The 23,678-nt window shown below is 37.7% G+C and overlaps 1 protein-coding gene across 1 annotated transcript in view; it reads right to left on the reverse strand.

Annotated features, from left to right (window-relative positions):
• LOC145985959 (uncharacterized) overlaps nucleotides 1-21,469 on the reverse strand; it is a 91,254-nt gene extending 69,785 nt beyond the window's left edge. Inside the window, exons 1-4 of the mRNA XM_083120105.1 lie at nucleotides 21,374-21,469; nucleotides 20,212-20,284; nucleotides 18,950-19,071; nucleotides 9,622-9,760 (exon numbers count right to left, since the gene is read on the reverse strand). Coding sequence (XP_082976231.1) covers nucleotides 9,622-9,760 — 139 coding nt within the window. The 5' untranslated portion in view covers nucleotides 18,950-19,071; nucleotides 20,212-20,284; nucleotides 21,374-21,469. The remainder of the gene's footprint in view (nucleotides 1-9,621; nucleotides 9,761-18,949; nucleotides 19,072-20,211; nucleotides 20,285-21,373) is intronic.
• Between the last annotated feature and the right edge of the window lie 2,209 nt (nucleotides 21,470-23,678).

Consider the following 23,678-nt stretch of genomic DNA (forward strand, 5'->3'; position numbering starts at 1 on the left):
ATCAACTTTTATTACCAGTGTTTACACGAGGCATGTCAAGGGAGAGATGTCACCAAAAATTACCAAGCCATACAGCAGTATAAAGCCAAAATCTTAACACTCCAGAGGCAACAAATGGAAGGCATAACAATAAGAACCAATTCCAAGAATTTAATTCAAGATTAAAGAACTTCGATGTATCACTATGTACAGATGCAAAAACAACAAAAAACACTCATGATCAACAATCTTGTGGATTCAGGTGGAGAATTGCATGGGAATCAGCCAGGAATCATGCAAACATTGTATGACTATTATGGGGAGCTTTATCAGACCGGGGAGGGGGAATCAGAAGCAAGAGAGACAATACTGAAATCGCTAAATAATGGTTTGCAAGAAAAGGATAGATAACTTTTAGATACTGAAATAACAATAGAAGAAGCATATGAAACGTTACGAACATGCAACCTTAAAGGAGCACCAGGAAAAGATGGTATTGGTTACAAGTTTTATTTGAAGTTTTTTGAGATTATAAAATATGAGCTAATCAAAATCATACAAGATGTCTTTAAAAATGGAAACGTTTTACAAAATGAAGGCATCATCATATTGATACCGAAAAAAACACACGCAAAACAAGTAGACGACTACAGACCAATGACATTACTAAATTGAGACTATAAATTAATGGCAAAGATCTTAGCAAATAGGTTAAAGTTAATTTTACCACGGATACTCAGCGAGAAACAAACATGCATTGGCAAAAAGCATAACATATTCAGTGTAGTTGGAGGGATTCGCAATCTGATATCCTATTATATGGTGCAGAAACTTGATGCATGTGTGCTTGCTTTTGATTTAAAAAAAGCGTTTGATTTAGTGTCGCATGACTGCCTGTTTGAGGTGCTAAAGGCATATGGACTCAGTGATAAATTTATTCATATTTTGAAAGGTTTCTATCAACAGGCAACATCTCGGATAATGGTCAATGGATTCCTGTCGTCCCCAATAAATATAACAAGATCAATTCGGCAAGGATGTCCACTAAGTATGCTCTTGCTTGCTTTAACCCTGGATCCTTTGCTGTAATATATCAGGAAAACTACTCCCGACGCGATACACGCCTTTAAGGAAAACCAAGTGTTTGCTTTCGCAGATGATCTATCCGCTTGTATCACCACAAACGAGCAAATGCAGAAAAATGATGGCAGCGATACGTATATACTGCCGTGCTAGTAGGGCCAAAATAAATATGGAAAAATCAAAGGCGCTACCCTTTGGCATATGGCTCAAAAATATCCAGATGTAGGGATACCATATGTACAGGAAATTAAAATATTAGGAATAATTTTTCACAGGGACGAGGAACAAATGTTAGAATCCAATTGGCAAAAGATAGCTAGAGACATTCGCATACAATGTTATCAAATGCACAGCAGACAGTTGAACATGATACAACGGGTGTGGTTTTTGCAAACATATATGCTTAGTAAATTAAACTATATGGCCCAAGTGATCCCAATCAATCAAAAATACCTCAGAATAATGAATTCAGCAATTGGTTGGTTTATGTGGTATGGACATCTTTTTTGAATATCACTATCCAATCTATGGCAAATGAAACTAAAAGGAGGATTGGAGCTCACAATCGACTTACCGCATTGAAGAACATTTTCCCAATAACAGATGGCAAAATATTTGGAAAAATTAAATAAGAAATTTCTGGATACATCAGTGTATAGTGTTTGGTACAATGTAATACATGATATTATACCAACTAATGAACACTTACATAATATCAATAGACTAACAACTAATAAATGCCACATATGTGGAGAGATAGACACCATTGAACATAGAATAGTAACATGTAATGGAGTACAGGAAATTTGGAAATGCCTAACGACATATCTAGGACAAATATGCCGAACAGCACCCCGGTACTTTCAACCGTCGATGTGTACAAGACCAGATTTCAAATATTTTCCTGAAAAGAAAAACAATGCAGTAATTTGGTTAATAGCTAATACAATATATTATGTATTTTGTAAAAAGTATGAAAGCAATAGCATTTTGTTCACACAGTATTTAAAAAGAACTAGATGGAAAATGTTACAATATCCAAAAATGTATGAGTATTTTGGAAACTAACTACCTCTGAGTTGTTTAGACAACAATAATTGTATACTTGTGGTGTGAAAGTGTAAACAGGTATTTAATATATGAAGAAACGTATATTTGTATTACAGGTACAACTGCATGTTTACGCCAAAAAATATTGTATAACATAGAGAAAATGGGACTCTTACTATATTACTTACTATGTTAAAAATTCTATACAATACTTTTAACAAAATTTATGTAAGGAAAAAGATCTATTTTGTATATATGCTGATAAAATAAAAGTTTGTTAAAAAAAGGTCGGTAACGCGTCTGACTACCATACTAAAGGTCTCGGGTTCGATCCCCGGCCGGTTCAAATCCGGGAACTTTTCTAACGTTGGATAATGCCCCTCACATATGAGAAGAAAGCATGGACAGATCCCAAAATGTATTCTTAAGTCAGCTGTCCCACCGAAATATATATATATATATATATATATATATATATATATTTATATATATATATACATATATAAGGGTGACTGGTAATTAGATATATTCCCTGAAAGGGGTTAAAGTAGAGACAATTTGCAATATATTTGACCATATGATACCCCGTCCGAAAATTAGTAGTTTTCGAGATAATCGAATTTCTATTGTTTTTTTTAAAAAAAAAATTGACAATTTTCCACATAAAAAGATGAATTGAGAAAAAACTGCTCATTGTATGGAACTTATTTCAGCGTTTTCTGATAGCTAACAAATAAGTGGTTCGTTAAAAAAAGGTTTTCCCAAATAACAATCACATGTAAGTAACGGGTGGGTCTAAATTTACAAGTGATGATAGAAAAATGCACTCTTAGTTTACTTGGCAACGTATTAATAACAAAAATGGTATGACACGAAGCGTGCAAATTACTTAAATTACTTCCTTGAGTCATCAGCTATCCAACAAGGTACAAATGTTGCTAACATTCACATTTGTGTAAAAGAAATAATACTTCATTCATCTTCAGGTGAATGGAATCAATGGACAATACAATTAAAGAACATTACACGTCTTGCTTAAATAGGACACCTCCATTACGAATGCAGGCACGCAGGTTTTTACGGACATTTGGTCTCGTAACTCGTGATGTGATGGTGTTCTTGAAGTGTTGACCAGCTGTTAATATCCTCTCCCTGAGCTCTTCTTTCGAGTTTACCGGTGTCTTGTCATGTGGCTCCAAATGTAAAAGTCGCAAGGCGTCAAATCGATCGGGGGATCGAGCTGGGCAGTCATGATGCTGAGAAATCATGTCAGATCTTGTAACTAGAGGCACATCCTCCAACAAAATTGCCACCCCGTTCCTCAAAAAATGTTCATAAATGATGCCATTTAAGATTTGGGGCAGGAAAATGGTTCGATCAAATGATTGTTGATTACGCCCATTCATACTTCTGCCTGGGCGTGCGACAGTGGCTGGTTGAAAATTAAGCAAAGAAATGGATTGGCCGAGGCGGCTCGATTCCCTGGCCGGCTCGATCTCCCGATTTGTGGCCTTGCGACTTTTACATTTGGAGCCACATGACAAGACACCGGTAAACTTTCAAGAAGAGCTCAGGGAGAGGATCTTAACAGCTGGTCAATACATCAAGGGCACCATCACATCACGAGTTACGAGACCAAATTTATTGCAACTTGTCTCTACTTTAAACCCTTTTAGGGAATACATCTAATTATCAGTCACCCTATATATATATATATATATATATATATATGTGTGTGTGTGTGTGTGTGTGTGTGTGTGTGTGTGTGTGTGTGTGTGTGTGTGTACATTGTGGACCTTTTCATATCTGTCCTGGGTTTTCTTAGAGGACTCGTGGTGGACGTTCAAACCTTCGAGAAAGTAATGCAGTCCGTTACTTCCCGAAATAGACTGGATATCATCCGATGCTCATCACGTGTTATCTTCCATTTTCCACAGACTGCTTTGCTTAGTATGCCCTATGACATCAGATGATCTCTTTTGAAATCAAATGATTATTTGCTTAAATTCCCATGTCCGCAGCAAGAGTGGTCTCCTCATGTCATCTATTTAGATATAAAGAAGTAGACAGAATCAAACACAGAAAATAATAGCCGAAATTTCTATACCGTATCTAGGTGTAGTTGCCTGACACCTTGTCTACCAGAACAGATCAGATTCTTAAGAAGTTGGAGAAGTCGTAGAAAATAATCCCAGATCAGATTACACTAGTAAGTTTAGTGATAAAAAAATATCTCTTTACAGTGAATTTAATTTGTGAATTTGGAGAACTTTGGAGCATCACCTGTCTGGGAGGAGATATAAAAAAAACTAAACCTGCAAAAGATGATCCTTTTGCAATATTTAGTTGAACTCATATTGTGGTGGTATCGTCATGGGAAGAATACAGACATTGAAGATTTGCCACCTACAACCAGATGCTAGGGAACATTTTTTTGAGATCTTATTGCAACAATGTATTGAGATGACCTGATTGTTCGCATAGATCCTTCTGGATTTGGTTTTCAACTGATAGTAGGTGGTTATGTTCCAGAAAGGAACATATGTCCTATAATTGGTAAGAATGTACTAGATCTTCATGCATTTGTAGAGAACGTGAATTAACCTGTTGCTCCTTTTGTATGTGTGGCAATATCAGGGAACGGATAAACCCATATCAGATAAAATCTGAAATTGTAATACAATCACTCTTGGTAAATATGAATTTTAATGGTAGTATAAAGCCACTTTATTTATGGTATCATTGCATTATGATTATCGACACAGTGGTAAAGTCTTCGCCTTTTAGCACAGCACACGCTACAACGCTAGGGATGCCAGGTTCGAATCGCGGCCTCGGTATGGGTGATCTTTGTGAGTGTTCATTCATCAATTTCATCATATCATCATTCATCCTCATCTTCGTGAATAGCCAAAAGTGGTAGAAAGCGAAGCAAAATAAACCAAATTATACAATCTCCTCCTTTTTTGATCAAAGGGTCCCGAGTTCGATACGCAGTGAAGCCACATAGTGGATCGAATCTCACTTTCAACTGTAGGTCTAGTCCTGATGAGCCTTTCTGTGCATGAAGTGGACATAAAAATAAACTCAACAGTAATATTGAATTTATTGCAATATGTATTAATTGAAAGTATCTATGCACCTTTTTATGCAAAAGAAATATAAAAAAAAAAAAGACAAAACGCTTTTCAAATCATCTTCATTCACCTTCTAAATAGAAATTACAACATATTGACTCAATTTTCATCATAATCGGTCAATTATTAACAGAGATATGAGCAGTTTGGTGATTGAGTGGCCGCAATCTTCGATAACATCATAGCGGGAAAATGTACCACGTGACGGATGTCCACACAAGCCAAAAATACTTCCTAAGACACCTACTAAGCAATGATTAAATAACATTCTCTATACTCAAACTTTCCTACAGAACCATAGCCAGTCCTGGACTATCAAGCGCTGTGAAATCAAACGTTTGGAATTAAAATGAAATGTTTTTCTTAATGTTCTACCTTCAATTTCGTTATTCCTCATATATGATAGAAGTCGTTATTAAGGTTAGAGAAGTATATTCATCTTTAAATAAATAAGAAATGTATGATGATGATATTTATCACTTCTCGTGTGCTAGCCGGTTGGCTGTACGAACTACATGCATATTTTATACAGTTGTGAAATATAAATAATTACTTGAATATTATAAATAGCATACAGAACATATTTAATAATTATTCGGTCCCAAAAGTTAATATTGGCCACATTGATAATCGAAACCGCATTACCGACTGCAGGACGGTATGGGTTAGACTCGACCTGGATTCAGTCTCTTAGTTTTCGGCCTTTGTATAGGATCGCTGGTAACCCACCATCGTGAGGAAATTGGGGAGCTACGAGTGAGTAGCGTAATCCGGTCACGGAAATCTCCTATAATGGCTGCGGGTTCGACGTGCTGACTTCACGTCACCCCATTACTGGTTGTGAATCTCCACACCTCTAGGCAGGATTGTGTGAGGAAGACTGGCAGTCGGGAAATAGGCCAAGGCCCTTCTCTTCAAGGGCTGTCGATCCACGGGTTATTAGCTGTGCATATGTGTGTAGTTAAAATGTGATATGTTTTCGATTTAAAATGTGTGTTATTTATTGTTGTTATGGGGAATTCGAAAAGTGGCTTTCGTATTTGAAACTCAATCCCTCCCTCGACGAGAAATAATTGATAATTTGTTCCCTCCCTACAGGCATACCTTCCGCCTCTATTGAATAATATAAATGTGTGAAGACTTACATATTTAAGACTTACCAAGACTTTCGAAACAATCAGAAGCATAAATAAAATGCATGTGTAAGTCTGCAGATATTATATTATTGCAGTTAATGATCATCATCAGTTATACACTACCGACAATAAGTTTAAGACCACCAGGAAAAAGTGCCAAAAATCAGTAGAAATGAATGTATATCATAATTAATGTACAAGAAACAGGTGTAAGAATCTACTTGGCAATGTACAAACATAGGTACAGCCACTATACACACTAATGTCACCTCAAATTTTGCTTTCATCAATATGCCCGCCATGGGCCTTAATGACATCAGCGCAAACACGTGGCATGCACTCCAATAGTTTTTTCCAGATAGGATGGTTGAATGTTACGCCAGGCATCGTTGATGAATTCCCATAGCTGTTGAGTGTTGCTGGGTAACTTCTTCCTGATGTCCCTATCGATTTGGTCCCATAGCAGTTCAATTGGTGAAAGATCAGATGACTGTGGTGTCCACGTCATGAGAACTAATGCCTCTGCTGTTGCCTTGCGTTCCAAATACCGCGTGCACAATTTGGATGTGTGTTTGGGATCATTATCTTGCTGAAAAATAAACCCATTACCAACAAGACGACGACCAGAGGGGATGGCATAGTGCACCAATATCTGATGATACCCTTCTTTTACCAATGTTCCCTGAATTTTATGAAGGTCGCCCATCTGGTTTCCGGCAAAACATCCCCACACCATTACACTTCCACCCCCATGTTTCACTGTGGGAACAAGACACTCTTCTTTCATTCTCTCTCCAACCTTTGGACGCACAAAGGTTCGCCTATTGCTGCCAAATAATTCATATTTGGATTCGTCGGTCCAAAGTACCCGTTTCCAGTTATCCACAGTCCAACCTTGGTGCATTTTAGCCCAGGCCAATCGTTTCGTCTTGTTCACACGTCGTAACAATGGCTTTCTAGCAGCTACTCTGCCATGCAGCCCTTCTTCACGCAACCTATTCTTCACCGTTGACACAGCCACAGACGTCACTCGGCTGTTATTCAGGGAAGCAGCGATGACTGGTGCTGTTAGGCGCCTGTTCCATTTGCTAGTTACTGTAATATATCTATCGTCAGCTGCAGACGTTACACGAGCTCTTCCACTACGTGCACGGTCAGCATGACTGTTGGTTTTAAGGTATCTGTCCAATGCACAATGAACAACAGTCTTAGAAATATTCAGTTTTCTTGCTATCTTGCATTCCGAATAACCTTCATCTTTCAGTGCACATATCACAGCATGCTTTTCAACCGAAATCGCCTCTTCCCCACGATGACGGGCCATTTCACATAGCCCCACTTACCTTGCACACCTCACACACAATAATGGGCTCGCAATGTCGCCTGCATGAACATCAACTGACCCTGAGACACTGATAAGGATGTGCATGAGTCTGGCTACCGTACTGACCGGTTTCACGCACACAGCTGCAATGTTGCCAGCTTCAGCAACGTTTTTGTCACTTTCCATTTTGCCAACCACATGCTACACATTCGGAAAAAAATTGGTTTCGCGTCTTACGGGGTTCAAACTAGACTACATTGCATTTTCCATGTGTATCATCGTCACGTCTTTCTTGGACAGGAACTGTTGGTTCCATATAACACTCCATACTGATTTTTTGGCCATTTTTCATGGTGGTCTTAAACTTTTTGTCGGTAGTGTACATACAATGTAATTGCTTGCAAGAAAATTTCTGTTCGAAGTAACTGTAAAAGTAGCTTACAGTTACTTTTCAAGCACCAGTAACTGTTACTGAGTTACTTTCCAAAACGTGTAACTGTAACTGTAACTCAGTTACTTTTTGATGCAAGTAATTGTTAACTGTAACTAGTTACTTTAAAAAAGTAACTTTCCGAACATTGCCAATATCTAATACGTGAAGTAAAACTAAACAATGCACTGTATAACGACTGCATTCGAGATAATGGTATTGTAGTTTCGAATCTGCAACCTCATTCCCTTTTGCCATTTTGATCCACTTGATCGCAGGAGAATATGATCTGCAAGTATACCAATAGGATTTAGTTAACAAGGAATCTGCGAGATATCTGTGAAGCATTTCTTCTCAACTCCTGAAACGAAAATACGTATCTTGAGAAGGATATGGGAGAGTTTAGGCACTGCAAAATATTGACTGCCATAACAAAAGGCCATGACTGTTTCTAATGTGTTTTTGGCAACTATATTGTTAACGGTAATCAACTTAATTTCAAGGATGATTTTTTTGAAATTATATTGCACACAACTGCAGCCTACAGCCTACGTGTTATTTATCTTATTCATGATAAAATATTCAAATATTCAAAGTTTCTCTCTACCTCCCTTTCCTTCCAGTCGAACTAGGTGTACGTACGTCCTGAGGACTTTCAGGCACGTATGTGGGGACTAAATCAAATACTTATGATAAATAAAACTGAGTCTGCAAGGAACATTGAGTAAGTAATAAGGATACGAGGACAATACCCCACCTCCACAGAATCCAGGAGTCCATAGAAAGTAACTATTTCCTGTGAAATAATTAAAAAAAAAAAGATTTATTCATACAGACTTATCTCGTTGTAAACATTTTAGTAGAATACTTATTAAGAAAATGTATAGACGTCATATGATGCCGAGTCCTTGGACAAATTTGAGAAACTTTAGGGAAAATAAAATGTGCGAACCTCATTCGTTCAGTTCTTTTGCCACCTAGCACAGTGCTAAAACTGCGCCGTAATGATTTTCGCATGTAGCTCGCATGGCGTGGTGATGTTTGTGCCCGTTTAACATCTTTCTAACATTATATGAAGGAGTCTTCTTAATCTAAAACAGTCATTGGCCACTTCTGCACATTGCAAGATGTAAATATCAAAACTGTTTCTTTGCTTGTAATTTTAACCTACTGAATACAATTGGACAGTTTGAATTCCCAAGTCCTTGGGCCAAAGTTGCAAAGTGCATTTTCATAAAAAATATAGAGTCTATTAACTCTCAGAAATGCTATTATAGTAAGTCATAGATGAAGATCATACATAAACCTGCACAGAATGAAAACAAGCCATTGACTTTCAACCACCACTGACGCCTGTCAATGTAACACATTAGGTACTATCCAGATATTCTAAGCAAAGAAATGCAATTTCAAAATACATTTTCAGACATTATTTTAGCTAGAACTCAAAAACACTTCTATACACCAATGGTTTCCACTTACCTTTGAACTCTGAGAACGATATTGCTGTTGCGATTCCACAAATTACCAGAACAACGGTTGCTACTTTTGTAAGCAGAGTTCTAAAATCAGCAGTTCCTTTTGTGACGTATCGTGGACCCAATGTGTAGTCGAAGATCATCTAGAAGAAATCAGAATTACAAGATTGTAGCTAGTATGGTCAAATAACTACAGTTATTTGGTACAATAAATGATAAATTTAAAGTGTTTATTGATATGTGTATTTGTTTGTAAATACAGACTCATCCACTATTCTAAATATTTATAGCGACTTTCTGTTTGCAAGAGTTCAAAAGATTCTGTGAAATGTTTGAACTGTTATATGTCATACTTGATTATCAACATTCATTTGTTTGTAGAGGTGTTTATAGACATATTGATCCATAATGTATAATGTACAAGGTCCATTCAATAAATAACCGGAAAAGTTGTATAAAAAATCGAAAATACGACCATGTTTGGTGTTTCTTTGTTATTTTGGGGTGGTGTCCTAGAACTATTAACAGATGGGCCTGGGACGCCTGCCTCTAGAACGGGGTGCTGGGAATCAGTGAAACAAGATGGCGGCACCCTTGCAGGTTTGCACCAACTTGGAGCAGCGAAGTGTCATTAGATTTCTGTTAGCTGAAGGGTTGAAACCAATCGAAATTCACCGTCGGATGGCAGTGCAATATGGTGAAAGCTGTTTGAGTCGAAGACAAGTGTACGGGTGGGCAGAGAAGTTCAAACAGGGTGTAACAAGTGTAATAGATTCGCCACGTCCAGGACGCTCTGTCCCTGAAGTCACGTAGAACAACATTGCGAGAGTTGACGAGTTGATACGGGAAAACAGGCGTATTACGGTGAGTGAGATTGCATCAGAGATGAACGTTAGTTTCGGATCAGCCCACCATATTGTTCATGACGTACTGATGTTAAAGAAAGTGTGTGCGAGGTGGGTTTGAAAACATTTGACACCAGAAATGAAAGAAAGGCGCATGGATGTGTGCTGGGAGCTCTTGTGACAGGACGAGGCTGAAGGGGAGGCATTTCTTCGCAGTATTGTCACGGGAGATGAAAGTTAGGTACATTTTTACGAACCTGAACGAATGCGGGCTACAATGGAGTGGCGACATTCTTCATCTCCAAGAAACAAGAAGGTGCGAGCTGAAAGAAGTGCTGGGAAGGTCATGTTGACTTTGTTTTGGGATCATAAGGGGACAATTCTTAAACATTACATGCCAAGAGGTCAAAATGTAAACAGTGTGACGTACGCAAACCTTATGCGTGAAAATTTCAAACCAGCAATTTTGAAGAAGCGACGTGGTCTGGTGTCCAGTGGCGTCCTGTTACTGCATGAGAACGCGAGACCATACACTGCTAGAGTCACATTAGCTACCATCAATGACCTAAAGTTCGTCTGCTTACCCCCACCCCCGTATTCCCCGTATCTGGCACCTTCAGATTATCACATTTTTGGCTCACTTAAAGACGCTCTTAGTGGCTCATGGTTCGAGGATGATGAAGACGTCCAGGCAGCAGTGCATGCCTGGTTACGCACACGCCTAAGAGAATTCTTTTCACGTTGAATTGGGAGGCTTGTCGAGCGCTGGTGCAGGTGCATTGAACTTGTGGGGGAATACGTTGAAAAATTATCATGTGTTGTATTCCATTCTAATAATAGATTCTGTACAAAAAATATTTCCGGTTATTTATTGATGTTAAAAATCATTGTTACTAGTTTCCTCGCATTGTTTATCGTACCGAGACGAAATAACGTGTGAGCATATTAGTGATAAAATACCATTTTTCCACATACACGACAAAACATTGCACGACTGGAGATGCTAGCCCACATTTAAATGAAAAAGCATAAATTTTCTATGCTTTCATTTTTAACATATTCTAAGATTTGAAATCGTTCCAAAGGCAAATTAATTACAGTGATCAACAAAATGATTTCTTTTGAACATTAGAGTAATTACTCGATCCTAATATAACTTTTCGGATTGAGCCCAAGAGCCACTCTATACAGGGATATTGGTTGAATAATTATAATTCCTACACAGAGATCACCCGCCTAGGGAATCGAACCCGTGTCTCATGTATAGTTCACGTAAGGGAGGGAGTCAACTTTGGGTATGATTAGGGTTGCTGTATTTCACAAGTGAGAACCAGGGACAGTGCTGACCAGAAGCATGTAAGGGAACGGGGGGGGGGGGGCTGGACCAGACAAAGTTGTGTGTATGTACAACATAATTATTACGTACATTTGCACAGTCCCATTATCATATTCTTTACACTTCTTAATAAAAACAGAAATCCACTTAAAAGTATATCATGAACCTTGCAAATCCTTTTTGGTGTCATAATGAACTAAGCTGCTATTTCACAATGTCGAAACTTTATTTGAAAACTGCGGACTGAACATTGCAGGCACCCAACCACTGACTGTTTACAGTAAGCAGCTTACTATACAATGGAAGAGATTTGCAACTAAAATTGAGTGCTGCTAGCAGACGGAGGTGCCATCGTGAAGTCAAATATCTTTGCAGAAGCTTCTTGTAACTCGATAACTCTTGTACACACATTATCGAGAGGGAGCGGTTCAATGTACTGTACAGTTAAGATTATTTTTTAAAATGAGTGTTTTAAAATTACGTCCACGCATTTAAATATAAATACAGTTCATGAAACTATGGACTTAATAATTTCTTCTTTTCCACCCGATTCCAGGATATTTGTGCATCCAGAAGAAACTATTTGGAACACCGGAACAAATTATATCATTCCGGGATTGTCCCGGAAAATCCTAGGTATGATAAAGCTATTGATTGATTCAGTTGGTGTTTTAAGTCCACTTTATGCACAGTAAGGCTAATCGGGACTGGACCTACAGTTTAAAGTGGGATCCGAACCACTATTTGCCTCCACAGGATATCGAACCCGGGACCTCTTAATTGCAAGGCGACTACGCTACCACAGAGCCATCGACGAGGCCGATAAAGCTATCAAAATCCAATCTGCCACCAAATGGAGGGACACAACTTTATTAAATTTGATCTATCTACAAACTTCTAACTTCTCAATATAAAATGAGTAGAAATTGCTTTTGAAAAAGCTAGCTATTCCAAGATTCAATTTATAAAAGAATTACAATATTAGAAATACTATTTCCCTCCTTGCTACAAAATTGAAAATAACATCATCGGTGTTATTTTAATATTCCTACGTACACTTAACAGTGCATGGTCCATTAGTCGAGAATCTCCCGTTGAATTTGAAAGACATGATTTCAACATCTTTAAAGTTGAAAACATCCTATCGGGTGTTGCAGTTGAAACTGCAGTGTAGTCAAGTTCACCAACAATTTGTGCATATTTGAGTAAAAGGGTTTGTCACAACTTTCAACTGCCTAAAATGCAGACCCTGGACGTGTCTATCCAATTACTGTTTGCCACTTATTTTGCCAGATTTGTCATTCAGATTTGAAAATGTAAAAATTATCAACCAGACCATCCAACATTTTTGAAGCACTGTTCCAATGAATGAGGGATACCCATTTCACATTTTGGTAGAAGTTGTTGCAATTTTGCAATGTGTTGACTGTGTTCAGAGAAACGTGAGTTCATTTCTGCTACAAAATGGTCCTAAAATGGACGACAGATATTTGAAACTTCTCACAGGTTACACACTGAAGAAACTGAAAAGCTTGCTGAAATGTTTCTCTTGTTCTGGTAAATTGTAAAGTCTCTAAGTTTCTGCAATTAGAGAAAACAATTGCACAAGTCACGCTACTTAGCATTGGTACTTTTCTGTCCATCTTGCGTCAAACAACTTGAGAATGTTACCGTTTTTACCTTTCTTGCACTGCGTTTTATAAAAACTAAATTCCTTTGAGAAGTCTCGAGGAAGAAAATATAACTGATTCACAGTCCCAATGTAGTATCTTATCTCATAAATTTCACATGAATAGGCAACAGCTAGAGTTATAAATATGTGCTGAACAATGCCCAAAAATTGCTTTTGAACACTTCTCTGAAATTAAATCTACCACGCATTACATCAGCACCATCATATCCTTGAGCAACAATTTTTTCCTAAACCCACAGAAGTGATAGTTGAAGGTAACCCAGATACAGTTAGATCTCCAACAGGAACAAATTGGAAAGAGAATTCCCAATTCCGATCTAGGCTTTGGGATTCTCGCGATTAACAAACAGTTCGGAAAATTTAAATTCTCAAAAAAATTAGAACTTGAGGAATATTTAATTCTTCAATTTCAGGAACTTATAATAAAATGGTAATATTCGTACTACAAGTTCACAAACAACTACTTAGGACAAAAATTACATGTAACATTTTATAATTTGCTAGATGTCAGGAATTTTCTATGCATTTCCAGATATATTCCGAAACTATCAGGAAATTACAGGAATTTGGTCTGCAGTCCCATCTAGTGTGTGGATTTAATTTCTTTCCCATCCGTATTCCCTTCTATACGACTCTAATTGGGAGAACAAAATAAATCTGAATATTTTTTTTATGAACAAGCGAATAGAACAGGTAATCTGGGAGTTGGACCTGTTTAACCCCCGCTTAAATACGCCCATGGTCTCATGCATAGCAATCAAACGTCCTACAGAATGGGCCACCTTGCATCAATTAAATATAATTTATTTCCTAAAATTCTAAATCGTTTATATGTAAAGATAGAGAAGAAATAATATAAAATTACAAGAATATTGAAAGGTTGAAAATGAGATGAAATAGAACATGAAGAAACAAATCGCGAGGAATATAAAGTGAGTGTTAACAAAGATAACATGTCAAGAAAAGACTCATCTGTATCCACATATCAAAAAGGTGGAGCAAAATTGTAATAGTACCAGCAATAAAGTGAATATCGTACAGTGTTGCAGACTGAAAATTCCCTACGACGCTCAGTGAAGATAGAGAAATCGTCTCCAGCCACAAACAGAATGTATTCAGGGATCTTAAGCGATAATTTTGTGTGGCTTTGACAAGTACGCCCACTTGAAGATAGCGAATGTACATTGTAATCATACCTGAAACAAAAAGAACAATGTGGCACAACTTGAAAAATTAATAATATGACTTTTCAAACACATACTGTGGCTTACTTGATACATTAACTCGATTTTTTGTGTGTTCGGTCTGCTTCAACATTCTGTTAACACGTAGGGCATGATAGTTTTTCAACTGTTGTCCTTTCTGCTTCTATGCATTCAAAAAGTGAGAAACTATGAAGCAACTTCCCGAAGAAAGCGAACGATATCATTGAGTTGGAACATTTATAATATGTAATACTATATATAGGCACCTTTGGATAGAAATTGCTAAGAAATAAGTGGTGTGACTCATCAAAACGACCACTACGTATTTCAACTCTGTCTGTAAGTCGTATTGGCACGTAGACATGGGTGTACGCCGACCCTCTGATTACGAAGGGACGGGCAAAAGCCTTGATGAAAGTTCATTTGGAGAAAGAAAAACGTCATTATATCTCACTGTTTTATTGTATTGTATTCAAACTTCCGCGGCGCTAATGTTCTTTGCCCCTCCTCTATTTCCCCTGTCTGTGATTCAGATACTATTTTACACATAAATATAGTTTCGTACATCAGATTCAAAACAACTACACATATAATATATGGTCTCTTAATGCTAAGCCTTGTCCTTACCCCCAGGGGTGCCCACAGGGGGGAGGGGAGGATTATGGAGCAGACTGCTTCATCGAGATTTTTGGGGGGGATTTTTTCCCTCCAAATAATATAAAATTCAACATTTATATACTTTTCTAAAACATGCAATATATTTAATCCATTAGACGAAGAAAAGAAAATATTTAGGGGCAGAGGTGCTCATATGTGGGTTTGTGTATGCACGTTACGTTCACCCAACTTGGGAAGGGGGGAGGATATTTTTAGGATGGACATTTGACGTGAACAATATAGCATTGGACACAATTTGAATTACGTTATCAATTAACCATTGCTGCTATACAAATAGCAATTTGTAGACTTCTAAGGAAATTGTTAAAGGTAATATGGATTATCGTGGAGGATATCCAACTCTTACATATTAGGCCTTAATTTGGCACGTAGATTCTGGAGGGTATTGAGAATTAAACTTTGGAAAAGACTATATCGAACTCTTGTATATCAGTGTTAAGTCTTAGATTATGGAGGGAGGTTATTCTGGTTAGGGGGATTGAGCATTTAATTGAGGGGGGATCCAATTCTTGTGTATTACTATTGTCTTAGAATGTTGCGGAAATTCTGGAGTGGGGATTGATAATTATTTGTTTTGGAGGGGGCAAATTTCCACTCTTCAATATCAACAGTAGGTCTAAAATTGGCATTGAAATTTTAGTGGGAAAATTGAGTATTAAATTTAAAGGAAGAGGTATGACGCTGTTGATAAAGTGTTAAATCTTAGATTGTGAAGGGATCTCTGTAGTGGGGAATATTTAGCAATATAGTGTCCACATGTTTTCGGCGCCGAACGTGCGAAAGGAAAAGTTGGAAAAGAATAAATATCGCGGAATCCTATGAAAGCATTGACACCCCATTAAATTAATATTTTTGGAAGCCTGAACAGAAATAGATGTAAAAATTTCCTTGCTCGGTTAGCTGGCAATCATGTCTTACGAATATGCATGTTTGGTAGTTTCCTGAGGTGAATCTCAAGGTTTTTTTTACTGTAGTTGCTTTACAAGACATGAACGATATTCTCGATATTGATTAAAAACATCACTTCTTAAATATATGATGATTATTAGTGTTGGTATACTGTTTGATTTAAAGCAGTTGCATCATTTGGATGATGTACTTCTATTAGCAATATTATTGTATTATTGATTCCCTGTATGCTGTAATACACTAAGTGTATTTCATATAGTAACACCTTGCAAGTTACCCAATAAAACAGAAACATAAAAAATATGAAATTCGCATTTCTAATTTCTTGTCACAGGACAATTTTACTTTAACTAGTGAAATTTGCACTCTAGATAAAATCCACGTAATTATGGATTACTAAAATAATTATATTTACCGCAAGCAGAGGGGGCGAGTTTTTTGAAGGAGAAACCGTATTATATTCTCGCCCTGAGCTTGGAAATTTGTATCTAGGGTTCTGTAATGTCTCATGAAACAATGCAGTATTTCAATCTGTCACACGGCGTGTTATTTGGTTTGCCCTGGTTGAATTTTCTATCTTAAGTTGTGTAACAATTTGTGTTAAATACTGAAATTGTGGCCTTTATAAATTTTATTCTACATTCACAAACACTTTAACTGCATATTTAAAAAATGTATTACATTTATTCAATCAATGTGATAGCTTTCTGTTATTTTGACATTTGAACAACTAAAAAAGTATTTACAGTTTAACATGGTATTATATTCACATAAACATAAATTATTACGTATTCGTCCAAACTATTTTGGGGGGATTATAAATAATTAACGATTTGGGGGGGGTTATGCATCCACGGTCTTGGTGTCATGGGCACCCCTGTTTAGGCAGGAAGGGCAGATCAAATATAGTGTTCAGTAAAGCTACCAAAAAAGTTTCTTTCAGTAGACACGCTGTCGTAAGTACATACTTTATGGGGATTATGACATGGTTAGAGCGGGCAAATGACATGATTTGGTGGGATGCATGACGTGATTTGGGGAGACACACGACATAATTTTGGGGGCACACATGACATGATTTGGGGGAATGCGACATTGGCCTTGAGGGGGATTGCCCCCTCCCCACCCAATCGCCGCTACTGATTTCCAATGTATGGGCAATTTATTCTGCAAACACACAGAGGTAACGCAACTAACGAATAAAGTCTGTGGGAGAGTTAATAACAAGCAATTTGATAGAGAACGCAGTTGGAAAGTTCAATTTCATAGGAAATAATACTTTCCTCCCCGTTTCTAGTTGCTTCGAACTTTCGTCGGCTGGAAAATATTTCAATTTTTTAAAGAGCATAATATTGTTTAACATCGCTAATAAGATTCCTCTACACTAAATTTATAAGTGAGAATATTACGGGGGCAACTGTCCCCTCTTGCTCCCCGTGCGCACGCTTATGAGTGGCAGCGGCAATATTCACATTATTCTCAGGAGTTAGGTGCACTTGCTCTTCAATGCAAATCCACAAAACGTCCAAGGGTATAAAGTCAAGGATTATAAAAGGCCAGGTGATTGGGTAGTCTCTTCCAATTCACCATAGAGTATGAAAATAGTTGGAATAACAACTAGATGTCGTTTTGGGCAAGAAAGGTGCAAAACTGTAACTTTACATGCATAAGTTTGCAAAGCAGGCAGTGATGTGCCGTAGACTATAAGTGTACGTCTACATACGTTATCTACGCGTAATCTACACGAAGATTTCATTGGCTTCTAGTTTACATTGTCTACGGAGACAATGCAAACAACAGGGAAGAAGAAAATACCAATGCTCTTTGAAAGAGAAAGTATTTTTTCCTCAAACATGTCGATAATCTGGGCCTATAAAAAACTTAAGACCATCCGACGTAATCAAAGTTATCGAAAAAGAAGAAAAAGGACTACCGAAAAAAGCAACAAATGACAGCCATAGTGAAAACTGACACTATTTTCTACACTGACAAAAGGGAAGCCTAAAAATAGTTAGTTTTTGTGTTATTACTGCATGGGAAAGTGAATGTGTGTTTAAACCAGATTTTTCCACGTGTGAAATGGTGGAAATAGAAGGAAAAGAAAATCTTGTCATTCTACTACGGACATCGCATTTCTTTGGGTATGTCGCGACAAGTTTATTTGATAGTTCAATTAATACGTAGTGAATTTGTTGAACGTAAACAAATGCTTAAAACACTTATTTCTGGACAATGGAATACTTCACGGTTTCTATATCCATCTGTTGATGCTGGTTGCTGCTTCTAGAACGATGCGCTTGCCTTGCACGAATAACGCCATGTTGTCAATATTGATTACGTAGAATACATAGTTTACATAGTCTACACGTAGAATGTAGACAATCGTTGTTTACGCGTAGACGGTCTCGTCTTCGCAAACAAATTTTCCGGTTCTGAAGTTATCAAGGTTACACAAGGAAAGTGAGTAAAGTTACAAGGTACAATTGTAATTACTAACGCAAGTACAGAAAAAGTAACACACTACTTCCAAACTCTGACATAGTGTACATTTTGTACATTAAGTGTGTGATCTGCAACCCATTTTGGAGAATTCGTAAAGTTATGGGATAATTACCTACCTATTATTAATGTTTTAGTGTTAGCTGTACTCATAATATTAAACTCACTTGTCAGAGAGAACAAATTCATGACTTGAGCGAACAAGCTGCTCTCTGGTGGCGTTCCACCGAAGTAACTGGCAAAAGGAAGGACTGGCTCAACATGTCCGTTCATGACAGCTAGTACGTAACTGGAATTAAAAGACAAGGACATAAAATTTTGGTTCAAATAGGAATGAAATAAGTTTAATGCACTACGAGAACAGTATAAATGAGGGATACTTGTAAATATAATCATTACACAATTACGTACAAGATCGGGTGCAATAGTTTTATCAAGTTACCATTATTCCTCCAATAGAGCACTTAGTCAATTAGACTGGAATGTAGAACAGACAGACAATAGCAAGGATAGGAAGGAAATTGAATCATTATTTTCATTTATTATTATTGTACATCCCGTATTGTGTTTAGGAATGTGATTCTGTTGATGCAAGGTAGATGTTGAATGAATGCACAATTTGAGTTGAGTTGAGTTGTTGTTTTAAGCACATTTTATGCACATGTAGGCTAATCGGGACTGAATTTACAGTTGAAAGTGGGATTCGAACAAATGTGCAATGTGCCTCCACCGGGTATCGAATCCGGAATCCATTGATTACAAGGCGGACGACGCTACTCAATCGGGGAGGCTATATGCATAATTTGACTACAATGGCCTTTGTGCCGTTGAGTGTACAACAAAAAGTATATTTAAAAGGTTAATTACATGTTATGTGACGTACTTCTGAAATTGCAAAAATGCTTATATGGCTTTGAAGCTCACTATACAGGATGGGCATTGGACACTTCTTAGCTTGAAACTGTAACTACCGTACACAATAAACTTCGCGTTCACTTCATCAAATAGTCGTATAAGGTCGTTTTTTGTGCCCTCCACCCCCATTCCCGCCGTAGAATACAATAACGTGGCAGTGACAACTCCAAAGGAGAAATAATCCGTTTGTTAGCTAATCCTCGCTCCCCAGATAAGAAAACCTGATAAGCAAACGAACTTTAACCATAAATATTAAAACTTTAACACACCTTAAAATTTTAACCTTCTGTTTCTCCTTCTGCTGTTGTTGTGATTTGGGTCCCATTATCAACATTTCGCATAGCGCCACCTACATAAAAGAGCACAGAGGTACCAGGTACCACTCATTGAAGCAGGGTTCTCATAAATCATCCCCTTCGTCCACAAATTGTTCGCTTCCTAGAACTTTTGGAATCTACCCCACGTAAAATAGCGCATAAAAATAGTAAAAAAGATTAAAGAAATCTCAACTTACGTAACACATAATCCAAGAAAAAACACCAACGAACCGACGATCGGGATAAGATAAAATTTGGTCCACACCTCATCTGAAATATGAACAAAGGATTTTAAAATATCAGTTGTCTTGTATTTCTATTTTATTGTTTTATGAAACTTTCGGCCAATCGCACGAAGAAGATGAGTGACGATTAGATTAAATTGTCGGACACTAATTTAAAAAAAATAGCCAAATCTATGCCAGGACTCGAACCTTTGGTGATGGCGTCGTGGGTCGATCACCACTTGGTCAGTAATGCAGCAATACAATCACTGTCAGAATTACTGTCGTAAAATCATTACATTACATATTACACGTATTACATATTACGCTTGCAGCTCACTAAGCTGACTTCAGATAGTAGTGTGGGAAGATGATCGTGCCCGGGAGCCTATTTCGAGTAATAATTATAATTTGCTGGGCTGCTTTCCGAGTTGAAAATTTTGGCCACTTTGCACTGATTCTCTGTTGGCAACAATATCAAGTGGTGCTGCGCAGTGATGAGAAAACCCAACAACCTGCGGCACGTGTCTGCTTGCAGTTGCGGCCATCAGAGAAGTATGACGTTCGAACTGCAATCTGCTGGCCTTCTGAACAGAGAGGCAGCGCTGCCAGCTGATAAGAGTAAGGTAGATTTCACACCAAAGCGACAACCGACACGTGTCGCTTGGAAGCGAATCTTCAGTAATCAATGCAACCTTTCAAACCGAAGAAACACAACAAGTTGAACTTGTCGCACGGACCGGGACGTTTTCTCAATACCGTGCATCGTGCTGCCTTAGCCCGTTGTTTGCGCATCCGCGGCGAATGTTTTGCTTTTGACTGATAGGGTTCGTGTCGCTTGCAACTTTGGTGTGAAATCTCCCTAATACAGCCAATAGAGTATAATTGTTTCCACTTACCTTGCTGTCCATTACTCAGTCTTACACTTTTGTTATTCATCGGTACTGAAGACGTGAGCAGTGTACCAAAAGAAAAGAGTTTGGCATAAGCTGCTGTTCTTCCCGCTCTTGAACGTTCGCCTTTCTAGCACAAACAAAGCGGTGTTGTAGCTGTCTGATGTCAACCCCAAGTTGTGAGTAAGGCACAAAACGTAAAAGCGAAACGAGAATTTCAAATGTATGTGCAGCAGACTTACCACAAAAACTGTTCAAAACAAACTTTCCCAGTAAGGCATTAAATAAAGTGATGAATACACCACGAAGTGGCAACAGCGTGTGCGTGAGAGCTCTCTCTGTTTCCATTCGTCCCTCTGTCTAGCATACTTCATGTTCTTCGTTTACAATTGGTAAAAGTACCGTCGACCGATCGCTATCTTGGGAAAAGCAACGGGCTGCACCACATTCGGCAAATTCTGACTACAGTATGAAGCAGACAAATGATTACCTTTTTCCGTGTGAGAAAGTAGTGCCAATTAACGCCACGATTTTCTCAGAAAAAGACACAACGTAACTACGTACTTTAAAAACCTAATTACAATATATTAAAAAAGTAAAAACAAGTCAAAATTATAGGCAGCCGCCAAAAGTTTTACTTCAGTGCTGCCGTCAGACCTGTTGTAAGAAGCTGTTTTGGTAATCCTAAGAAGGACCCTGTAATCAAGGTATCACGGGTTCGAAACCGGTGGAGACACATAATGGTTCAGATTCCACTTTAAACTGTAGATCCAGTCCCGATTAGCCTATATGGGTATAAAGTGAACTTTAGAAAACAATCAATCATAATCCTAAGGGAAGAAAATGGCTTCGGTGGGCAAGAGCGTCGAGTGGTCTGGTCTGGCCGTTTGTGACTCTTCATCAATTCCAAGGTCACGTTCACGAATGGCCAAATATGGAAGAAAAACGACGTAAAATAGGATGAATACAATAATATTATACTGATTTAAGGACTATCGTAAAATATTATTATAAAATAAAATATAAATAAAAAAAGTAACAGTAGATTATTATTATTTCTGTATTTTTGCTCAGGCTTGGTGTTCGAGAGCGTTATGTAGTCGACTACGAAGTTCTCAGGTTTGAATCCTGTGCATGGATGTTCCATGCATCAATTACATCATATCATCATTCATCCCCATCTTCGCAATCAATCAACCTTCATCCACTTAATCTAATGATCACTCATCCTCACTGTCCAGATTAGCCAAAATTAGAAGGAAAGCTACTTAACCGCCTGGACTGGTTTTAATTCTCAGGACAGCTTTTCGCGCTGAGCTATAGAAAAGTATAAAGAACCAAGGCGGGCGCTCATAATGGATTATTTCCCATATGATTTTCTTTCAATTTGCCGAACCGGGGCATCACGTGCTATGCCGAGCCAAGCCAAGGCGCCCACTCGCTTTCTCCCTTTTCTCTACCGTTACGCGCGGCCTTGCTCCACAGGTTCCCGAGACAGACTGCACTTGTTTGTCTCTTGCTTTCAATCCTAGTACGTTGCATTCCATAAAACAAAGATAATTATAATTACTTATACTTTTTACTTTTACTTTACGCCACCTTATGCAACTTTGGGTTAATCGCGACTATGAGAAAGAATGATTTAGAAGAAACTGATTAAGAGAGACTCGCCTAAGTACACATTTCCAGATCAGGACTTGAACCCGGTACCTTGGGTAGCGAGATTGTGAGTCGATCACTTAACGCGCTCGAGACGTTAGCATGATGGTTAATGTAAACGCCCATTTTCACCAACTTGCACGAAAATTCTCACAGAGTAAGATAATATCTTTAATTGAAAGAGACCGTGACCCAGTAGGTCCTTCATAGTTCAAGCAACTTTCCATGTGACATTGAAAGCCTCACATTTTCCCAGGGATATTTACGCAACCTTTTATGCAATCCAACAGGTAAGAAAAAGTAGTTTTACGTACGTGTGATTCAAAGAAAAACAAGTTGTAAATGCAATAACTCTGAGACCGACACATCCTTCGTAGGTACTAATCAGAAATTGGCAAATCGATATTTCATTATCTAACTCTTCTGACCAATCAGATAAACTTACATCGAAGTAAACTATATAGTACTTATTATAGTTGCTAAGTTAGTCAATATAAATAGCAACATCTTGGATTATCTTGGATTATTAATTTGAACAATCAATTGATATCAATAATATTCATAATGAATGAATATGATACATGTGTTTTGGTTTTCTTATTTTGTAGATTGAATTGTTTCGTAAATATCAAAGTATAAATGATTTTGCTTGATTGGTTTGGTACACATGGGCAAACGGGTGTGCAGTGAAGTTCCTATTCTAAACTTTTGTTTGTATTAGACACGATATCTTTGTTTTGCCGATGCTTTGTAATATATTTATGGACGCAAATTTAACGAATATGTTGATGAACATTTAGAATACTACACTTCAACTTGAATGTTAGTCGAAGATCTTACGTATCAACAGAATAGTAGGCTTTCAGTCATTAAATGTTATATTTGTAT

The sequence above is a fragment of the Lepisma saccharinum genome, chromosome 3 (assembly GCF_977018435.1).
Source record: "Lepisma saccharinum chromosome 3, izLepSacc3.1, whole genome shotgun sequence".
NCBI classification, from domain to species: domain Eukaryota; kingdom Metazoa; phylum Arthropoda; class Insecta; order Zygentoma; family Lepismatidae; genus Lepisma; species Lepisma saccharinum.